General features: G+C 34.9%; 1 protein-coding gene across 4 annotated transcripts; it reads left to right on the top strand.

Annotated features, from left to right (window-relative positions):
* The first annotated feature begins 1414 nt into the window (after positions 1–1414).
* LOC113239216 (protein angel homolog 2) lies at positions 1415–21087 on the top strand. 4 transcript variants are annotated; one of them, XM_026476116.1, is made up of 10 exons: positions 1415–1436; positions 2791–3248; positions 3333–3470; positions 3592–3749; positions 5624–5788; positions 10512–10723; positions 11204–11293; positions 16542–16662; positions 16860–17068; positions 17539–21087. In XM_026476116.1, the coding sequence occupies exons 2-10, from the start codon at positions 3221–3223 to the stop codon at positions 17690–17692; spliced, it is 1275 nt and encodes a 424-aa protein (XP_026331901.1). In that variant the 5' UTR covers positions 1415–1436; positions 2791–3220; the 3' UTR covers positions 17693–21087. The 4 variants fall into 4 exon arrangements, with proteins under 4 accessions (XP_026331901.1, XP_026331900.1, XP_026331898.1 ...); XM_026476115.1 differs by having other exon boundaries at positions 3325–3470; XM_026476113.1 differs by having other exon boundaries at positions 3322–3470.
* The last annotated feature ends 478 nt before the right edge of the window (positions 21088–21565 follow it).

Raw genomic sequence — 21565 nt, 5'->3', positions numbered from 1 at the left:
TCTATACAGTAGGATATGCTGATGACATAGTTATACTGGTAACAAGAAATTATGCCAATACACTCTGCGACATTACACAAGCTGCTCTCCGAATTGTGCAAAGATGGTGCAGAACAAAAAACTATCAGTGAACCCAACAAAGACGGAACTAGTAATGTTTACAAACAAACGACTACTAGGTAACTACCGACTACCCAAACTCTTCAGTACAGAACTACAGATATTAACCGAAGTCAAGTACTTGGGAGTAATACTGGACAACAAGTTGAACTGTAACAAACATCTGGGCAACAAAATTAGAAGAGGTACTATCACCTTCTGGCAGTGCCATAGAATGGTAGGTAAACAACGGGGACTTTCACCCAAGTTAGCACTATGGCTCTACACAGCGGTGATAAGACCCATGATCAGTTACGGCGCGATAGTATGGTGGCCACGAACCAAACTGACGACCTCAATCGACAAGCTGGACAAATTCCAAAGATTCGCTTGCATGGCGACGATCGGCTGCATGAGGACAACTCCAACTGCGGCCCTCCAAGCGATGCTGGCCTGCGACCTGCGACCCCTCCCACTGTTCATCAGACAGGAAGCGGCGTCAACAGTAGTGCGTCTAAACAAAGCCGGGCTTTGGAAGCTCATGAAGACCCCACATACAGAAATCCTTTATAAGACTGCCAATGAGGAACCGCTACTGGAGGCGGTTGTGGATAGGATTCCAAAACAACATCTTTGACAAAAAATACAAGATACAATTGTTTGAAGATCCCAACGAAGGACTAAACCCCAGAGAGGTCCGAGTCTTCACTGATGGATCTAAAACAAATTCAGGAACACGTGTCGTATATAACAACTATACACAAAGGTACAAAATCTTCGGATAATAATACATGGACCACCCTTACGGTTTGTAGATAGGCGAGGGAAGCTCTCCCAACGCTCAATGCCAGCCTATCTGGAATAATAATTAAACTTAAAAAGCAAGAGCTTCGCACTCTAACTGCCGCCCTTTGTCGGTAGAAGGAACATTAGCCACGAAAAACCAAGAACAAAAAATACAAGGGTCCCATATATTGCCGAATATATTTGTCGTGTAGCTGAGCTCTCCAACATGCGCGTGTCATTATCGATAATAACTACACTCCTTATGTAGTACCTACATTCGGACGGAACTTATCACGGTAGGATTATTATGGACAAGTTGGTTTCCATATATTTAATCTTGGGTTGGTTTCAATTTTTTTTCGTTGTTGACATATAGTGCCTCGTTAGCTAGTATTTTGAAATATTAATCTGGATTTTATTACGTGTTTTATTGATGTATAGTTTTCGTAATGGGGCTGACATGTTCAATAACGATCAAAGCCCTTAAGCTTTCCCTAAGGAATAAAAAGATAAAAAAAACTATACTACTTCAATTGGTATGGTGTTAAATGGTACGTACTAAAAGTTTATTAATTAATTCATCTTGAACGAAGAAGTGCATAAAAAAAGGAATAAATCACAGAAATTTGTTTCCCAAAAGATTTATATCAAGCACTAGAAAAAAGGCAGGCACTTTCTTGTGTTCGTAAACAAAATCTCTATATATTTCAAATGATCTATTCATTTATCGTTTCGAGCATGTTGACTAATGAATGTGGTGCTTTAGACGGGCAAAAATAAAATCTTTTGTCATTGAATGAAACCAAAGCTAATTTTTTGTTGCTCCATCTCCATTTTCATGAAGTTCGCACAGATAAAAAAACGTTGTCATAATTGTCATCCACCAATCACAGTTTTTATTTCCTCCTGAGCGACGAAATTCTTGTACTAAGTTCAAGTCGCTCAAAACTTTTGAGGGAAGGTATTGGTAAATGTCAGTAAATGTAAAAAAAAGTACTCTTTGATAATGGTATATGTTTTTGTTCCTTCTGTTCGTCAATGATTTTATTTTTGTATTTCTGATCTGTGAGGTTGGTGGCATATCGACAATAATTACCTGAGTAGATTGTAGATGTCCGACATGGTTTTTGCTCTTAGCCTTATAACTTACATATAAGCCATGGCTTTCATAAAATGCATGTAAGTGAATTTGGCATTGTATCTTTGTTGTTATTATAGGTTAGAATTAACTGTCAATGCGTAGATTTCTACGAATCATGTTAGACGGATTTAGCGGATAATGTCCTTCGTTTACATCGTCCACAATAGATTTTTAAAAGTTACATAATTATTTGATAGTTCAGGCACTATTGATATTTAACAGTTTGTGGTTAAGTGAAAAATTAGCGGGACTGTGAAACGTTTATTTACTTGTGAGTGTTTTGCATGTTTTGTTTCACATAATACAGTTGCGACAACAAAGTAATCGCATGTAAATTCATTACTCGATCGTTCATTGCTTCATTAAAGTCACATCGTAATTTTTTGCTGTGGGAGCATCATCGTAGTGATTTTCATGTCATAACATTATTCCATTATTGGGAATAGCTTAGCAGATACACAATAGGAATTTATTGGTGAATAGAAACAAAGTGAATTTTTCACTACATTGCTTATCAAAAATAAAAAAAAAATAAAAAAGAGATTGTTTCATATAATTATTTATTTGCCCCTACAAACACCCTTGTTTATTTTTAATTGTGCTATTGTGGCACTTTTCAATTGATTTTCTCATTATATTTCTATTTACACCATTGGAGTATCCAGTTTACTACTCCAAAAAGATCCTAGCATTTAGACCTAAGATATTTATATTATCTTTTGCTATCAAGAGTTCTTTTTTTAATGTTATGTTTTTTTTTTCAGGTTTCAAAAAGTAGAGCAAATTCCATGCCACTGATTACTCTGAAATTATTTTAATGCAATGCTAAATTAGTGCATGTGTTAAGGTCTAACCAACTTAGGCTAGTTAAAATAGTTTAATAATGTTCTTAGCAATCCCTTGTACACATTTGTAAAGCTATGCTGAAATTGACCATCAGTTTTTGCAGATATTTCAACCTCACATGTGAGTGTATCAGTTATAACAAAACAAATGTGAAAAGTTTTATGCAATTAAGCCCAAGAAAAATATGTGGTCAAAAATCACTTGTTAGTTCATCAACATATACAGGAGAGCAGTTGCGGTTTCTTGCATACAATAAGAAAAGATATCGTTTCAAGAGACAGATTCAAAATTCTAATGAGGCAAAGAATTATAAGCAAATGAGTGAGTCAGTACAGCCTACTTTGAATCATGTCAGCTTTGGAGGGCAATTTGAAGTGTAAGTGTTGTTGTAAACGCCGGTGTTGGGGATAAAATTTAAGCTTTGGTAATCATTGTAATATTTCATGTAGTAGCTCTGCAGGTAATGCTAATCCCAGTCAGGAGTGGCGGAAGCAGCTCAGTGGTACTGAAACAGCAAGTAGAAAAGAAAGTAGAGAACCTTGTGCCATACCACCAGATTTTAGAATATGGGAACCAGTGTCCAAGAGAAGTGATGATGGTAAATATGTGCCACTTGACAGTAAAAGAAATATTATTTGTATTTATAGTAATTGTGCTATTTGAGCCTGAACTATTACAAACACTTGGATGACTTTTTAATTTTTACTTTTTTCTTACAGGCAAAGTTTTCAAGTTCAAAGTAGTGTCATACAATGTGTTAGCTCAATATTTACTGGAATGTCATCCGTATCTATACACAGAATGTGCTCCATACAATTTGAAATGGAATGTGAGGGCTGCAAAACTGTATGATGAAATAATGAAACTAGCACCAGATGTAAGGCTTAATGGAATCACTACCAATTTTATAATGTCATTTTACATAAAAATTTTGTTAAAATATTAAAGCACAATATTGTTATTGTTATTGGTACAGCTCCTAATCTGGTATTAAGTGCTTATCACCTGAAATGTGGTTCTGATCTCAAAGTGTACACTTCATGTGGGCTTTCCTGTATAAATTGAGTGTAATCATTGGCATCTTAGGTGATATCAACTCAAGTGACCAACACACTACACTTAATTAGAATTTAACTATAATTTTGAGCCATCCATCATTGTCGTTGATGCCGACGATGGTGCTACTGTACAGTTATCACAATTATTTGCTATTTTTTCGTAAATAAAAAATAGTCTTTTTTTACTACACACATCAAAAGTGTCTAGCAATTGGGGTGTTTTTTAAATAATTTGATTACACTATTAAAATTGAATAAAAGCATCTGTGTAGATTTATTTATAGAGTTTTTAGGTTTCGCGATTGTTACACATAGGAATTAAAACGATGTTTTCGGATTTAAATCGCGTATATCTGGTTTTTCAAACAAACTGAGACGTTTCGGACCTTTTACAGATGCCATGGTCACGGGTAACTGAGATGGTAAAGTTATGACTTTTCAGTTTATAGTATATTTATGTATTTATTAAATTATCAAAAAACAAAAGGTGTTCATAAAAAAATAATTAAAAAACCTGGGGTCTTACCATGAACTCTTATTACAGTTCAGTATAGGTTTGTAATGACAAAAAAGCGGGATGGTGATATACACTTCACGTAGCGCTGTCTCACAACGATTTATTTTAGGTCCTTAACTTTCATGATTTTCAGTCAATAGCAAAACCGTGCATGATCCCTAGACACTTTTGATGAGTGTATTCACTTCGTGACAATGTCAATAGGAAAAAATACAAAAAGACATTACACATGAAGGAGTCTGTAATAATTGTCAAGGTCTTGCCTAAGCAGTGAATTTAGGCCACAGTCTGTTACCCCGCCCCAGTGCGGGTTAGGGCCTTCACTTGTTTTCTCAGGGATTGTGAACCTTCTTCCACTTGCTGGTTTCATCACATTTTTCTACATCGTCAGCAAGAGAGATTGCTGCTAAACATTTACACATGTCTGTAACTTAGAAAAAAAATTAGGTAATGGCTAATTCCCGTTCTTGTTACAAAATAATATTTACAAAATGGCTGTTAATAAGTGGAAATTTTGCATAACCGATGAGTATGTTATTGTTGATGTGTACTTGAGTTTTATTTATTAATAAAGACAATTGAATCAAGTACGTACATGGATTTATTAATATAAGCCAAGCAAACGCATCACGGGACTTGGCAAGAAAGAAAGCACATCCAAAATAATGTATTCTTATAATAGTAGTAATTGTTTGCAGTGGATGGTCTTTTATCTATTGCTGCATTTGATAGAATTTTTCATTTGATTTATCTTACACTGAGAATTTAATTAATAATAATTTAATCAGTTATGTAGTCAAATTAAATATTTGTATAAAACCATGCTAATTATTTTTAATTCATAGAAATACAAAAATATATGGAATTAATGTATGAAGTGCTCTGTTGAGCAGGAAATGTGGTGACGTAAAAAAAAAATTAGATTAATTATTTCACAACAATTTAACAACCTTGTATGAAATAAGTAACAGTACCAAATCACATTTTTTCGCTTTTCCTTCTTTAAATTTCAAAAAATATAAGTATATGAATGTCGTTTGGGATGTTCCAATAGTTATCAAAAACAAATAATATTAGTATGTTTTTATGATATTTGCTGTATTCTATATGATTTATGTGATTTTGCATGAGAAATAAAGCCGATTTAATTCAATTTTCATGTACCGCTATCATCAGATCTTTTGCCTTCAAGAAGTTCAAGCGTCACATCTGCCGACGTTTTATTCACAGTTTGAGCAAATGGGCTATGTGGGAATATTTAAACAGAAGACCGGGAACAGACAAGATGGCTGTGCGATATATTTCAAGCAATCCTTGTTCGAACTGAAAGAGCATATAAGCGTAAGTCTAGTTATCTATATCTATGTTAGCACTATGCAGAAGTGAAGGTCAGCACCGAGCAACTGCGTAATTATTGATTGTAAGGGCTTTTTGCTTATCGCCTATCCGTAATTATTTTAATCTCATTTATACGTCGTACTCTATATTTGCAATTAAATAAAACCCGATAAGGGACAATAAATGTTATTATTTGCAAGAGAAGTCCGCATAGGCATAAAAAAGCCCTTGAACCCATTCTGCCAAATGACTAATATCTTATGCCTGTGCGATTTATTAAATAAGGCTTGGCGAAATGGTTGTGTAATGCTTGATGTATAATTTAATGACAAATATAAATATGGGACAAACATTTGCATTTTAAGATATTTCAGAGCATTGTTGGGATTTTGTAAGGAAATAGAATAAGCGTACGTGCGAATAGTCGGTTATTTAAATTTTATTTGTTTATTATGTTCGCACACAGTGCTATTGTCTGTTTATCTCACAATCTGCCGTGTGGCATAGCTAATGTTCCGACCAAGGTTTCAGAACAGTGATTTTATCATGTGCTTGTTGCCTTTTTTCTATCTCACATGCGACTTTTGAACGAACACCTGTCGTCTGTCATTCAAAGTTAGGCTTTACTTTGAGCGCTAACTCGTCTTGACAAGGGCTTGGCTGACAAAATGTAAACAAAGAAGCGGTGGTCGTAAACAATAAGACAACAATTGACAGTGTAAAAAAATATCGTGCGAATTAATGACAAGTCAAAATAGCACAATAATTATGTTATTTTTTTTTAGTAAAGAGATGCGTTTAATGTTTTAAACCAGTATTTTACAAATTTTCATTATGCAAAAATTTTTTATATTTAAGTTTTAATTGGTACTGAATATTATGAGTAAAAAAAGACGGGGTAATAATATAGAGGTAGTAGAGTCGAGATTTAATTTTACGGTATTTATTTAATTGCTTTGTTTATAAAATGACTGAATGAAATGGCGCTTGATAAAAGACCAAAATTTCCCTATAACATAAAAAAGTATATTCCGCAGTTACGGTCCGGACAATATGCAATTTAAAAAAGTCCGTTTCCTAATCCAACCGAGTTTACCTACTTTGTCATGGAAGGTCCACAATGATAACCGCCGAGCTTTAGAGGAGGTTCTTTTACTTCCTGTAGTATACAAGTCAATATTTATGATATTATAACTCCACTGTACGTGATTATTATTACAAATATCGAACATGTTCTAAAACATAATTTTTCCCTTCTATATCTTTAACAAACACACGTAGGAGAATTTCGACAACTCGATAACTGGACCCGTAGCCCAGTTGGTAAGAGTAATACTACGGTGCAGTATGGTCGTGGTTTCAAGTCCCATTGGCTCGAAAAATTGTTGTACTAATAACCATTATATTATTATATTTATTAGTATTCAATATGTAGCGTAGTATATATTTATTAGAAGATATCCTTTGGTAGCACATTTTTGCATCTGCTAAATTTCTAACCCAAGGAGCCGCGTGTGGTACACTCCGTTACACTTGACTGCTTTGTGTTGTCATTGGAACTTTAAATGTGCATTGAAGAATGTTTAATTCATTTCTTACTTTATTGAACTGTTTGCGTTTTTAGAGTGCGATCTAAGTTGATCATAAGCGAAGTATTGGCACACAATTTTATATATACAAGGAGAGCAGGAAACAATACTCAGTACTAGCGATCACGTCAGTTATACGGAATGACAAGGGTTGAGCAAAAGCAGCGTAACCCACATTTTTCGAAGAAACTATCTAGGTGCCAATATCTCGAAAGTTATAATTATAAATACAAAGATCGAACATTAAGAAAAAAATCCTTCGATCCGGCTGGACTCGAACCAACGTCTTCGAGCAAACCGTGGCAGACGGTATGCCGACTAAACCATGACACGAACTAGCAGACCTTACGATGTTTTCTATATCCTCGTTGCAGATCTTCGTTTTTGGTTTTTAACGACTTTTGCCGTAACGCCATCTGTGAGAGATCTAATTCAGAATCACCGTGACATTAGATAAACTGAAAAAATTGTGAAAATTACCACAATGTAAATACGTTAGTTATGGCAGTACTAAATAATAATTGTTACAATCGCCTGGAATTAAATGTAAACGTTATAAATATGTAAATGTTAGATTGTTGTGTTCAAAAATGTGTAATCTTTTTTTTTAAAAAAAGGTGTACTTATATTTTCGAGAAAAGTAAACAAACTATAATTTGTGAATAATACACACTTGGTGTTTTATATATCCACATTATTTTCGTAAATATTTAGTTTGCAATGAATTGGAGTCCATATGTAAGCAATTAGGATTGTGGTTTTATCTTAATTGTGTAACCACTTTTAAAACTACGTAATTTCTTAGATTTTAGTTACAGTTTTATCTTTTTCAAAATATTATAATACACAATGTAGTTGCAATATTATGAAACATACCAGAGCAAGTTGTAAACTGTGTAGTTTGTTAGATTAGACGCGGACGGCAGTTTTATTCGATTTAATTTACCCTCAATATTGTTTTGTTGATAATATCGCAAGTGACCGGTAACTATAACTAAGTACGCTATGCCTATGTAGGTGGTGCGGTACGTGAGGTAAATCTTTCCGAGTTATTGTAACAGATGACGGTAATTGTGGACGCAATGGGTTATACTAATGTAATATACATATATATATATAATATATATATATAATAATACGATATCACAATTCGATTCTGCAAACTGTACGATTAGTAAATCCAACAACTGCACAGAAACGGTGCATTTATTCTTTTAAAAAATTATACGTATCAAACATTGACTTACAATTATAGTATCAAACGTTACATTTGGTTTGAATTATACATAACAATTTTTATTTTAATATTATTTCTTTTTTAGTTCCTATTATGCAACACCACTTTTCAGTTTTTTGTAGTGATTAGCGGTTGGCGTAGAAATAAGTGTTTTGTTGGTGACACAATCATTACGTATTTACTGTAAAAATAATTAATTATAAATTTTAATTGAGTCTACTGTTTGTTAACCCAAATAAATGGGGTACTTGGTATCGATAACAGAGTATGTAATAGTTCTTTTCGAACAAGGATTTTTTTTAAATGTCTAACTAATTATACATTATATTGACAACAGCAATTAACACTATGCAAATTAAAAAAATGCAATTTTTCACCAGATCCTGTAAAAGGGACACATGCGGTAAATTTTCGATTTTTAGACATATATTAATCAAATCAAATCAAATCATTTATTTGCTTGTCACAGTTACAGTACATTTTTAAATACAATTTAAGATGTTATGTCATTGTATAGGATCATGTGACGCCCTGTAAGGGCATGGCAAATTACAGAGGGGCATTTATAAATTATACTAACAAATTTTTATCAACAATGTCAATCCATGCATTAAATTCGTTATGATGTTAATACGTACTTAAGCTATCATTCATTCAATATTAAAAAAATAAAAATAATAAAAATGAACAATTCATAAAGATATCAACATTATCATATTTATGGAATGAAAAGTATTTGCAAAATAAAAATAGGTAATAGTCTTAATATTATTAAATAAATGTCAAAGGCAATTTCATAATATAATTTTATATAAATTCCAGCAATGTCGTATTATTATTATTATTCCTCCAAATATTTATCACAGAAATATTCATTTATATTGTAATAGCATTTTTTAATTAACAGCTTTTTCAATGTTTTATCAAAGTCAGTGTCTTTTACTATGTCTGTAATGTTAATTGGTAGATTGTTGTACAATTTTATAGTCATATAATGAGGACTTGAGGCCACTAGTTGCAGATTGGTAAGGGTGGTTTCTAATTTGTGTAGATTTCGATTATTCCTTTTTACGGTTGTTATTGTCGCATAGAGATTTTTATGTTTTCTTACAAATTTACAAGACTCGAGAATGTATATTGAAGTTACAGTGAGAATGCCATGTTTTATATTTTTTACTTCAATTTTTGATTGTTTACTTCAAGTTATTCATCATACATTATAAAATATATGATTTTTACTTTCTGCATAGTTTTTTTAAGCTGAATAACTTGGCATTAAAAGCGTAAAATCCAGAAAATTCGAATTACCGTAGTGTAAATTTCTGGTGTCGTACGAACACTCACCAGGAATTCAATTACTCTGTATTTTTATTATAATAATTAGTTTAAAACATTGAGTATTTTGCATATAAAATCTTTTTGCACTATTTCAAAAACATTCGAGAAAACTATTTTTAATTTTGAACAGGATCTACCGTCGATACCCTTTTATTTGAATTTTGTTCGCTAATTTACAATAACCTTGTATATATTTCATTGAAAATGCATTGTATAAATATTTGCAAAATGATATGGGTGTGTGAAACACCAAGAGTGTACATTCTGCGCTGATTGTAGTTTGTATAACTGTCTTCGAAAAAACTACCTTTTCCAAACGGTGTCATGCTCACATATTTTTGAACACAACTGAAGGTACTTATTTTTGAAATATCTAATATGCTCATATATTTGAAAATGTGCGAACATTTACACTTCATTGTACGCGACTGTAGTTGTCACGGGGTTTTGTAATTGACGACCTCGAAACGGAGAAGCGACAGTTCTCCCATTAGGATGCCACCGCTCTAATTCGGAAATGTGCCCATTCCTATTATAAAATAGTATTTTCAAATCATTTCAGGTGGAGTTCTACCAGCCAGAACTACCTCTACTAAATCGGGATAACATTGGCATAATGGTTAAACTGATGCCCAAGAACTATCCAGGAACGGCAATAGTGGTGGCGACGACGCACTTGCTCTATAACCCAAAAAGAACTGACGTGCGACTCGCTCAGATTCAAGTCTTCCTTGCCGAAATTGACCGATTTGCTTTCTACAATAATGGGAGAGAGTAAGTATTATTTACAGTTCTTGCATGCATTGTTCGAATATTGTCGATCTGGATTTTTGTGTTACCACTAGAGTTGCAACGAATATTCGGTTACTATTCGGTATTCGGCTTATTTGGCCTGTTTTTGTTGGAAGAAGAAATACGAAAAAACATAGTTAATTAAAAACTTTGATTAAAGCTGGATATGTGTTGTAAGTTTGCAAAAGTACCATTTTTCGCTTCTTTATTTAAAATATCAAAGGAAGTGGAAGAACAAGAGAGGTAACGTATCAAATTAAAACTACCTGCTTATTACATAGTTCAGTCGTGACTAAATAAACACCAACAAAATCAACAAGTACTTATTATTTGGAAAACAAAATTAACTTAAGTTTTTTGAAAGTTAATCAAACTTAATTAAATAAACTGTTACTTTCTTCATTTATTGAACATTATGAAATTTTATTAAAGCACCTTTTTTATTTCATTGTTTATTTTCAGATGCGGTCATCTGCCCATAATATTGACAGGGGATTTCAATTCAACGCCGGAAAGTGCGGTGATCAAACTTTTAGATCGAGGACAAGTAAGGTAAGCATATTTGTAAAGTTACAAGTTTAGACTCACTGATAGAAATAGAACGCATACTTCCTGGTATGTTGGAAAATAGTTAATTGTTATGCAAGGCTGCAAAGTTGTTGTTTGACGTGAATGTTTGTATTGAAACCTGAGCAAGCGAAGGATCCCAAAATTCAATCCTGGAGGAATCCTGAGCGGAGCGAGGGTTTCAAGACACAAGACGCAAAACAACTTTGTTGTCGAGCGAAACACGCAACTTTTCACCTCACTATAGCGAGGAAAATGGTAGATGAAAGGAAAACAGTTGAACTATAACAAATCAGTTTTATTCATTCATACGTCAAAAAGGGTACATTAATAAGTAAGTAGTATACATAAAATTAAAAGTAAAATGACTGCATTTGGTAATATTGATAGTAACACTTTATTTCATCGAAAGAAAACGTTTGGTGCACCACCAATACTAATAGATACAGTAGAAGTGGTTTATTAGCGGCCAACTATAGGTCTCGAAAGTCTATTTGAGCCATAGATATAGAAAAAAGGAAGATATATAATGACGCTATGTAAGATCGGGTGCCGATGTCGCCACTTTTTAGCTTATGTGCAATTCAAATTTTACGCTATATTATCTACTACCATAACTTAAAGATTTTGATTGGGTAGGGCTTAAAACGTGAAAACGACGTAAAACAATTTTAAAATTTAACAAAATTAAACTTACAGTCACCTGAATAGGAGTTACATTACAATATTTCAGTATTTTTTATCCTGGTTCAGCCATTCACCGACAGGTGGCGTTTTAGTAAAAAAATACTACTAGTATATAATAGCTAACTATTACACGTTAGATGGCGCTGAGACTCATTTTTCGTTACACTAAGAACTCACGGAGCGGTTTTCACCCGCGTCTGCCTCGAGACCGCGGCATCTGTAGAATGTAACAGTTAAGTATGTAAAATTAGTAACACATTTCACGGCGCGTTTTACGCCTGTAGTGGTGACGGTTGCTCGCGGTTGCCGCGGCGGGTTACTAGTAGAACCGCACAGGACCCGATGACCTGCGCGCTTGGCGGCAGTCGTCGCCCGCACACTTTGGCGATCGGTTCAGGCGCAATGTGGTGCAGGCGGACGCGGGGTGAGTTCTCTAATAACCGTGCGACTTGCGATTAACTCCCACTAACTTCGCGGTCCGTTCCGCAATCGCAACGGTTTCGTGCCCGCAACGGCGGCAGCTACGTTCCCGCACAAACTTGCAGGGTCGTAAGTATTGAAATAAAACCGCTGTCTAGCAGCACCGGCGGGCGCGGATGGAAACCGCCCCGTGAATTGTTAACCTTAAACTGACGCTATTGAACGAGGGATGTGGTCCTACCTAATCTATAGTTGGAAACCATATGGCTGTTCTTAATATTAAAAAAAATCCATTTTTCATACTATATCTACACTGGTATTGGTTATTAAATTAATATATTAATATTAATTATTATTATTTTCTTAATGGCGGCCACTAGGCTTGGACCAGTGTCAGTTTTATAAGAATAATATAAAAAATATGGCGATGGTCGCCAGTGTCAATTTTCCATTATACGTTACCACGGGTTGCTGAAGCTGTCACTGTCAATAGTAAACTCGAACCATCAATGAATTTAATAAATTAAATTACGTTGTTTTTTTTATGAAGGATTTATGTAATTTTCTATAATTGTTTCTGATTTATTTTGCATGAACATGTAAAATAAAGCCGATTTTATTTTATTTATTTTTTAAATGCATTTGCTATGGAAATTGAAACAAAGTCAGAAATAGTAATAAGAAAACCAATCTTTCCATTTTCCTGCAGCTTAATCCTCATTGAATTCATAACTCATTGGAAAAACTTAAAAATTAAAAATACTCTACGTTTAATCTACGAGTATAATGGAATTTTAATATCTTAAATTAATTTTCTTCTTAAAATAAATTTTTCTTCAAGCAATAGCAACATCCAATTTGACATGATGAAACGGTTGTCCGCAATATGAGTTGTGTTAAAGTTACTCGAAATAAAATGTTTAGTAATCATAATAATCATATAATAAAAGAAATCAATTTAACGTGAATGCTTTTCGCTTCGATATTTTAGGGACTTTAGTTACAAAAATTATAGTAAGAAATGCAAACATTTCAGTAAAAATGTATTGTCGATAAACATCAATCTTCGTAAATGAACATCACTATATTGGAGTTTAGAAATTTCTAGCAATAATAGGAACTGATGGTATTGAACTTTCATCGGTATGCCAACAGGGTAATGTTTCAATTGTATATATAATATAATCCAAAATTAGTTATTCCTTTTTAAATTTGAATTCCATTCAATATCAAGATAATTATGAATTATTTAATTATTATTCCACGTTACCGTGGAAAAAACGCTTTTGCGCGCAGATTTCTAATGAGAAAGAACGCCTTTACGAGCTAGTGAGGTGAAAACAGTTGTATATTATGCAAGGCTGCAAGTTGTTGTTTGCCGCGAGTGCTTGTATGGAAACCTGAGCAAGCGGAGGATGCTAAGATTGAACTCTCGCTTCGCTCGTGATTCAAATATAGATTCCTGAGCGTAGCGAGGGTTTCAAGTCACGAGACGCAAAACAACTTTGCTGCCGAGCGAAACACACAGCTTTTCACCAGAGAGAGGAAAATGGTAGATGAAAGAAAAACAGTTGAACTGTAAAACCTTTTATAATGAAAAGAATAAGTTTATCTTCGGACGCGTTCTGAATTTACGCCTCATCAATTTTTATTCTTGCTTGTACTTTTATTTTGTGTGATTAAGTTGTTATTGAAATTATTTTAGTTTTTCGACGAATTAAAGTAATTTAATGAACACAATTAGTTATCGTTGTCAATTTAATGTCAACAATAATAATTTAAAAATATCAACGGGTTTATGTTACGTAAATGAGTAACGTACGACAAATCGCTTAATTGAACGTGCCATTATTTTTTTTTTCATCGTAAGTAAAGGTTAGATGCACCACAGTCCATCATCAAGTTCGAATTTCAAAGACCTTTTCTAGGCTAGCGTGCAAAAATCGCTTTTGCGCGCAGATTATTACTAGAAAGCCTTTCCGAGCTAGTGAGGTGAAAACATATTTATACCGTTGTACACAGATTGGTTTCAAAGCAAAGGGAAAAATACGAGATGATCTGAATGTGGAAAATATAAAAATGTGGTCACTGCCTTCAAAAACTATAAGTAATATATAATGGAGGGGCCTCTGTCGCTGAATATCATATTCGCAAAATATCAGATTCGCAAAACATGATATTCGCAAGACATCATGTTCACAAAATATCATATTCGCAAGATACCACATTCTCAAGATATTACATTAAAACACCATATTCGCTAACCACCACATTCGCAAAACACAGCATTTTGAGTACAGGTAGTAACAGCAGGTCTTACTAGTGTCAGACAGAGGGTTAGATTAGGTAGTACGTGTGGCGCACTATAAGTTTCCGGAATGAATAAGAAAAAAATACTATGAATGGTCAGAAATGAATTTATTGTTTCTCAAAATATTCTCCGTTAACGTTAATGCACGTTTTGAAAACATTTATGCCACTCCTCCGTGACAATCTCTGAAACATATTTTTCATACTCTTCGACAGCCTCTTCAGGTGATGAAAATCGTTGACCGCGTAACTGGTTCTTAATTTTTGAAAATAAATAAAAGTCACAAGGTGCCAGGTCGGGACTGTACGCAGGATGGCTCATAAGGTCAACGCTGTTCACGTTGTCCGGCATTGTGAGAACTGGCATTATCGTGGTGCAAGATGATACGGCGTTAACGGTTATTTTTACGGAGTTTGTCATTAACTTCCAGCAATCAAATGGTCGTGTACCAAATCACTATTCACGGTACAACGATTCTCCAAAGCAACAGTAGCCACGTGTCCAGTTTTATTAAAAAAGAAGCAATCATCCGCTTAGAGGCACTTTGCACGCGCACTTTGCACAGCATCGATGTTTTTGTTGTTCACAGCAGTGGACCGGCGACCATCACGAAATTCGTCACTGAGATTCACTCGACCGCGTTTGAATTCTGCAAACCAGCTATAAATAGTAGTCTTGCATAGTGCTTCATCGCCAAAAGGAGTTTGAAGCCGAGCAAAGCTCTGCTGAGCTGCTGAGTTAAATTACACTTGAATTCGTATAAAATCATACTACGAAAAATTTCACGAGTTAAATCCATGGCGATGTAGAGAATCAATTTCTAAAATGACGCCACAATGAAAAAACTTAAACGAGAGAAAAAAAACAAACAAAATTATTGTTTTTTTTAATCAGTGAAATGCAAATTGTTGTTTTTTAATTTTATGTTTTGTATTTTTGCCTCTTTTTTTAACGATGATATAAAACGAATAATTTATAAATTGTAATTTTGTATTTTGTTCCTAACAGTACAGAATGTTGTAAATCGCACGTATGATCTTTTGCGACCTGCACTTAGAATGCTGTGTTTTGCGAATATGGTGTATTAAGAATGTAATATCTTGAGATTGTGGTATCTTGCGAAAATGATATTTTGTGAACGTGATGCCTTGCGAATATCATGTTTTGCGAATATGATATTTTGCGAATATGATATTCAGAGACGGAGGCATGGGTATTTGTGCACTTTTATGAGGTACACCTTGGCGAACTTCCGCCGGAAGTAAAATCTACGAAATTCAAATAAGCAAAAGGGCCACCTTACAAATTTCAGAGCCTTACGGAAACTATTAGAGATAGGTAGGAAGTGGTGGATGGATGTCGTAGAGGGTAACAGTGATCAACTGCCTGTGTAAAAAAATTCAAGGTGGCGAATTCATAATGGCGGCCAATGAAAAACTTGCTTCGATTCGGCTGATAATTGGCGAACGGAGGTCTTTAGAAGTCCTTAATCATAATTTGGGGTGAAAAGATATTTCGGCATTTTTATTTGATATGGCAGCCATATAAGCGTTTTTTCGTTAAAAATGGTTGCCGAAAAAGACTTGCCTTGATTTGGCTGAAAATTGGCATGCGGAGGCCTCTAAGAGTGCCTGTTGAAAATTTTCCAAATATGACCTCCATACAAGCGTTCGTTGGCGGTAGAAAAAAATTGCTCTGATCCCTTTGAATATTGGGATGTTTGGGTCTCTAGGTCTAAGAAATCGGCCGATATATCTAAGAAACGAACACAAATAATGAAAAAATGTGCGATATCTAAATTAGAATATGTTACAGTGCCAGTCCATTCCGGGACATGTCCGACTGGAAAAAGATAGGTGTTACAGACAACTGTCAGCATTTATCAGCATATGTCAACCAACAACACGGAATGGATACGGAATTTAACATGACTAAGGTACATTATTTTCACTATTGATTAGCAATCGTTGTTCACTAAGTCCAGTAAGCTGTGGAAAACTGTACGAGTAATCATATTGGAATAAGAATTAAGTTCGTTATAAAAGATGCCTATTACATTTTTAGATCGAATGTTTTATGAGCCAATTGACCGCACTATTGACAGTTCTGACGCAAGAATAATTTGTGACACAGATATATAATTCAGACTACCGCGACGGCATACCAGAGGTGGGGGACGAGGAGCGAGCCCTGGTAAACAACTACAGTGAACTTTTTAACAGTGGAGTGCTCAGCCATTCGCTGAATCTCACCTCTACCTACACGAAGTACAAGGAAGACGGGAGTTACGAGGCTACCTCCTTCCAAGACTATTGGGTCACCGTGGACTATATTTATTTTAGGTGAGGTTACGTTTTTTTATTTTGTGATGTAATGTGAGATTTTGTGATGTAATCTTACTTAAGTCCTCCAGTCTTTACTTCACTACTCGTTGATTAAGCTTCGTTTGAGAGTTGTCAAAAATGAACTTTGTAGTTAATAAAGTGCAAGGTCTTGGGCGTTTCAAGTGTGTCATCCAAGATGCCGATGATTGTAGTCTTAGCTTTTTCAGATCTCTGATCTATCTTGTGATGTTTAACATAAATATTACAAATGATAAATGTGAACGCTTGTCCATTTACAAAGAGTTTCTTGCCCATTCTTAGGTAATCTGCCTTTCAAATGGGTAGTAGTGTTTGATCAACGTGATGGTTTGAAGAGTGGTTTGCTTACCTATAGTAAATATGTATTTGAATTTGATACACATTTAATACCAGTGTTAGGAGCTGTTGCAAGCGTTTCGTGATGATAGGGAGGGCCTTCTTTTTTTTAGTTTCTGCAGCGCATTGAGGCTAATAGAACGACTTCGTTTGCCGACGGCTACAGAGTGCGATGTCCTAGGTCGGTTACCGAACGACGCCTACGGCTCCGACCACCTCGCTCTTGCAGCGACTTTCGAACTAACACTACGCAAGTCGTCGTTGTAATTAATTTAATAGTGTAATAATTGCCCACGTGTCCAAGACACTTTTACATTAAGCCACCGAAAGTATAGATGATAAACATGTAAAGTTAACGACTCGGACCGACACAATTCCACTGTAAATCAGACCCACAGTCGTCACACAAACTGCCAGTGTCTAAACAATGCAAAACTTCATATAGCACACGAAATTAACAATTATTACCTTAATTTGTTTCGAAGGTCCAAGTGTGAACATTTGTGAATAGTAGGGTGTTTATGTAAGAACGTATAAGAATTCTTGCTTCTCCTATCTATCAGAGATCTAAACAGGCTGATTTACCTAAACTTCGAGTGATACACATAGAGAGAATAATATCTCCCTCAAGCATTGCTAAGTGAATATAAAGGTCAAAAATCAAAACGAAATAGTAATGCTTGTAGGTACTTACAATTACAAAACCTTTCATTCCAAATGGGTTTCCATTATAAAGTAATTGCTAAAATAAAACAAAGTATTTTGATTGTCCGATTTGTTAGGGGGATACCCTCGGTATGTGTTCCTCGAAGTTTTCGCCATTAAATAGTTACTTGCGAACCAGTTTAATAGAGTAGTTTTTTACTGCACACTGCAACAATGGTGTAAAATACAGTAATTTTTAGGTATTATAAAGTGAATACACATATTTCATACATTTGTGTGGTCCTTCTAATCCTTTCCGATGAGTGTTCATGCGTATTCTTCATATCACATGAATACGCATATAATGGTTAAATTTCTTAGTAAAACCCATGGTAAGGTTAAGTAATGGATGTTGTTAGCTTTCTTATAGCAAATTAGAAAACGGTTCGTAGCTGACAGTAGATACCAATTCTATATTATAGTCTGTTTCAATCTGTTATGCACGAAAAGTGAACTAGTCATTGACCCAACCATAGACAGTTTAGCGTTGGCCAATTGTACTGCTAACTACAAATCAATTAATTGATTGAATGAAATGATTAGTTGGAATATAATTTTTTTTGCAATTCGCTGTTGATTAATAACAAAAAATATTTTTAAAATGCCAAAATATGTGCGAAAATAGTATAAGTTTAATTTATTAAGTTGCTCTAGTAATCGATTGTTAGCGATAAAGAGTTGGTCCATAGACTTGCAAATCGTGTGGTAGTTTGTGGCGCCGCTTGCGGCAATTTGTGATAAGGCGATTATCACACTGCACCGCGTCCCGTGACGAAACGCGGAGCTGCGTCTCTTAACGTTGTACTGAAGTACCTCAGTTTGTATGAAAAACACGCGCCGTCGAACACACTGACAACTCTCGCGCCCCCGCGCGGAGGGGCGCGGCGCACCGCAAGGTATGGCACACTGCGGTCCGCACTACCGCGCAGTTTTTAAGCTTAAGGACATGTCCAGCTTTCTACAATAGATCTCGACGTCGGTCGATAAATTTGTATTTGGTACTGAAAATCGACCAAATTTATCTTCATACTTTCTTAAATCTTTGTAATGAAGTTGAAATTATCCATTTATCGAGAATCTGGTTCGTAAAGAAGGATGTATCCAATATCTTCGGTGTCTTTATTTGAGTAAACAAAAACCAAATTAACAGTAAAAGCGAGTACTTTAAGTGACGCGGGGCCGCTAGACCGCTGCCCCCGCGTAGATTAAACCGCGCGTTGATGCAGGTCTGCGTCTCCGCCACCGTGATTTGACAGTAATTGTTTCGGACGGATGTCGGACGGAGATCGAGAGCAGTCCCCCCGATACCGCGTCACGCGCTCTGTCGCGGGGCGCGGTGCAGTGTGTTAATCGCCTTATCGTTTGATTTGGCGAGGGAACAAAGATGAGTGATAGATTCGTTATTTGAATGTTTCAACATTTCTATTGGAGTTTGGTTGTAAAAAGAGTGTTAAGGTTTTATATAAATATACTTCAACTACTATTTTTACATGGCCTATAAATTTAAATTTTTTGAAATCTTAATTTTAAATCCTCCTTCATTCCCGAGACTTAGAAACTTGTTCGATTGTGATCGATTTACTAATTGATTACTGAAACTCGAATGAACCGAATGATATTTTCGCGCAGCACTATGCTATCATCGACTGTTCATACTTGTACATTTGAAAAATAACTAAACGTATTTGAAAAATTGTGGTAGTAGATATTAATCAAATGATTATTATTGAAAAAAGGGATGAGATATAACTTATTCCATTTATTTAGCGATTGCTTTAGAATTTTAACCAAACCGGTTGGTTTACTTTTCCTGCGTAATGGATTGAAACGAACTGTATAAGCATATTTTAGTTCATAATAGTTTGCAATTGGTGTATTACTTAGTTATTTTAATTATCTAACTGGTTAATAGATAAGGATTTGTATATGTTGTGTACATATGTATGTGGGTAATTTATGGGCCAATGCTGCCAGCTCTGTCTACGACATTGTTGTTGAACTTAACAATATTTATTCTAATTCTACTAGCGTCTATGGTGAGAAAAAGCAAAACGTCCTTCACTAGTTGTACTCTTCATAACAATTCGTGAAAGGGATTATGCAACTAATATAATCAAAATAACAAGTTCAGTATTTGGTCGCACCGGCTAAGAAACTTCTTAGTAAAAGACATATGCGAATACATTTATTTTGAAGTCTTACTTTACTAATAATTTCATCTTTTTAGCATTGTTCCTTCCCCTAAATCGCCACCAGTTCATATAGATTTTTAGGCCCCCTAACGAGTCAAAATGTTGTCTTTATTATTGTCATATCTAATTTTAATTGTTTCATTATGTAATTATTAATTCCTAATAGTCCTAATTTGAGATTGGAACTTTTGATATCACGTTGTGATTGATGGTCGATTCCCCTTTAGAGAACCTTCTTTAGATCTTATTTTCTTCGTGCAACTTGTTCATTCCGGGACGGTCGTCAAGTCCCTTTTTTAAGTTTCAACTTACCTTATGATAGTTCCGTGGCAATGAAAGAGATGGAGTTAAGTAATACTTGTTCTACCCGGTAGTGTTACCACAATCCGCTTGAGTTGAAATATACAAAAGAGAGTGACGGTGGGTGTAGGTTTCGGCAGACAGTATCACAGTATCCCCCTAGGTGGCGTTGTACTAATCTTGGCCGAAAATAACAACGGTAATTACTAGGTCTCTAGTTGCTCTTCGCATTGCCTTCAAATTGAATGAGAACATTTCTCATCGTGGTTACAGTTTTTGAACTATTCATTCATATTGTTGTAAAGTAATTCTCTTAATAAGAACGTCAGTGTTTTGAGTTATTATTTAATTGTTTGCTGTGTAAATAATATCGTTATGATAACTGATGTCACTTGGTATCAAAACTATTAACAGGCATTGATTGGAAATGTTTCATGAATATAACTTAAGAAATACATGAATGGTGATGAAATGTGGACTTTTATTTTGGAAATTATCGTTCGTTATATGATTAAGTAAAGTTGTGAGTTGCACTCGACGTAAACAAAGCAAATTTTTTTTGCGAATTACTCGATGTTTCGAAATATACCGAGCAGCTTGCTCTCCACCATTTTTGTCGCGCGCTTGTTATTTAGGTGTTGCGCGCGCACGCCACAGAACAGCTGTCGTCTGCTGATTTTGAAATGACAGCGCATTTGGGACAATTTTTGTAAGACCATTTGGATTAACGGACAGTTTCTCGCGTAATTTTTTATTTTTGTCAAATTTTAGCGGCTTTCTCGGCCACTTATCGTGATCAGATTAAGTAGGTTCGGACTGGCGAAATTATGAGACATATGTGCATATATATAATCCAAACTAATTACTTCAGTAATATACTGCTATATGGCACCAAAAACTGATTTGTTAGCCCTTGCCGCACGCTAGCATGTTGCACTCATGT

Source organism: Hyposmocoma kahamanoa, unplaced genomic scaffold, assembly GCF_003589595.1.
Source record: "Hyposmocoma kahamanoa isolate Upper Pololo Valley unplaced genomic scaffold, ASM358959v1 99702, whole genome shotgun sequence".
NCBI lineage: Eukaryota > Metazoa > Arthropoda > Insecta > Lepidoptera > Cosmopterigidae > Hyposmocoma > Hyposmocoma kahamanoa.
Note: the sequence above shows the minus strand (reverse complement) of the source record. Positions and strands in the feature narration are given on the sequence as shown.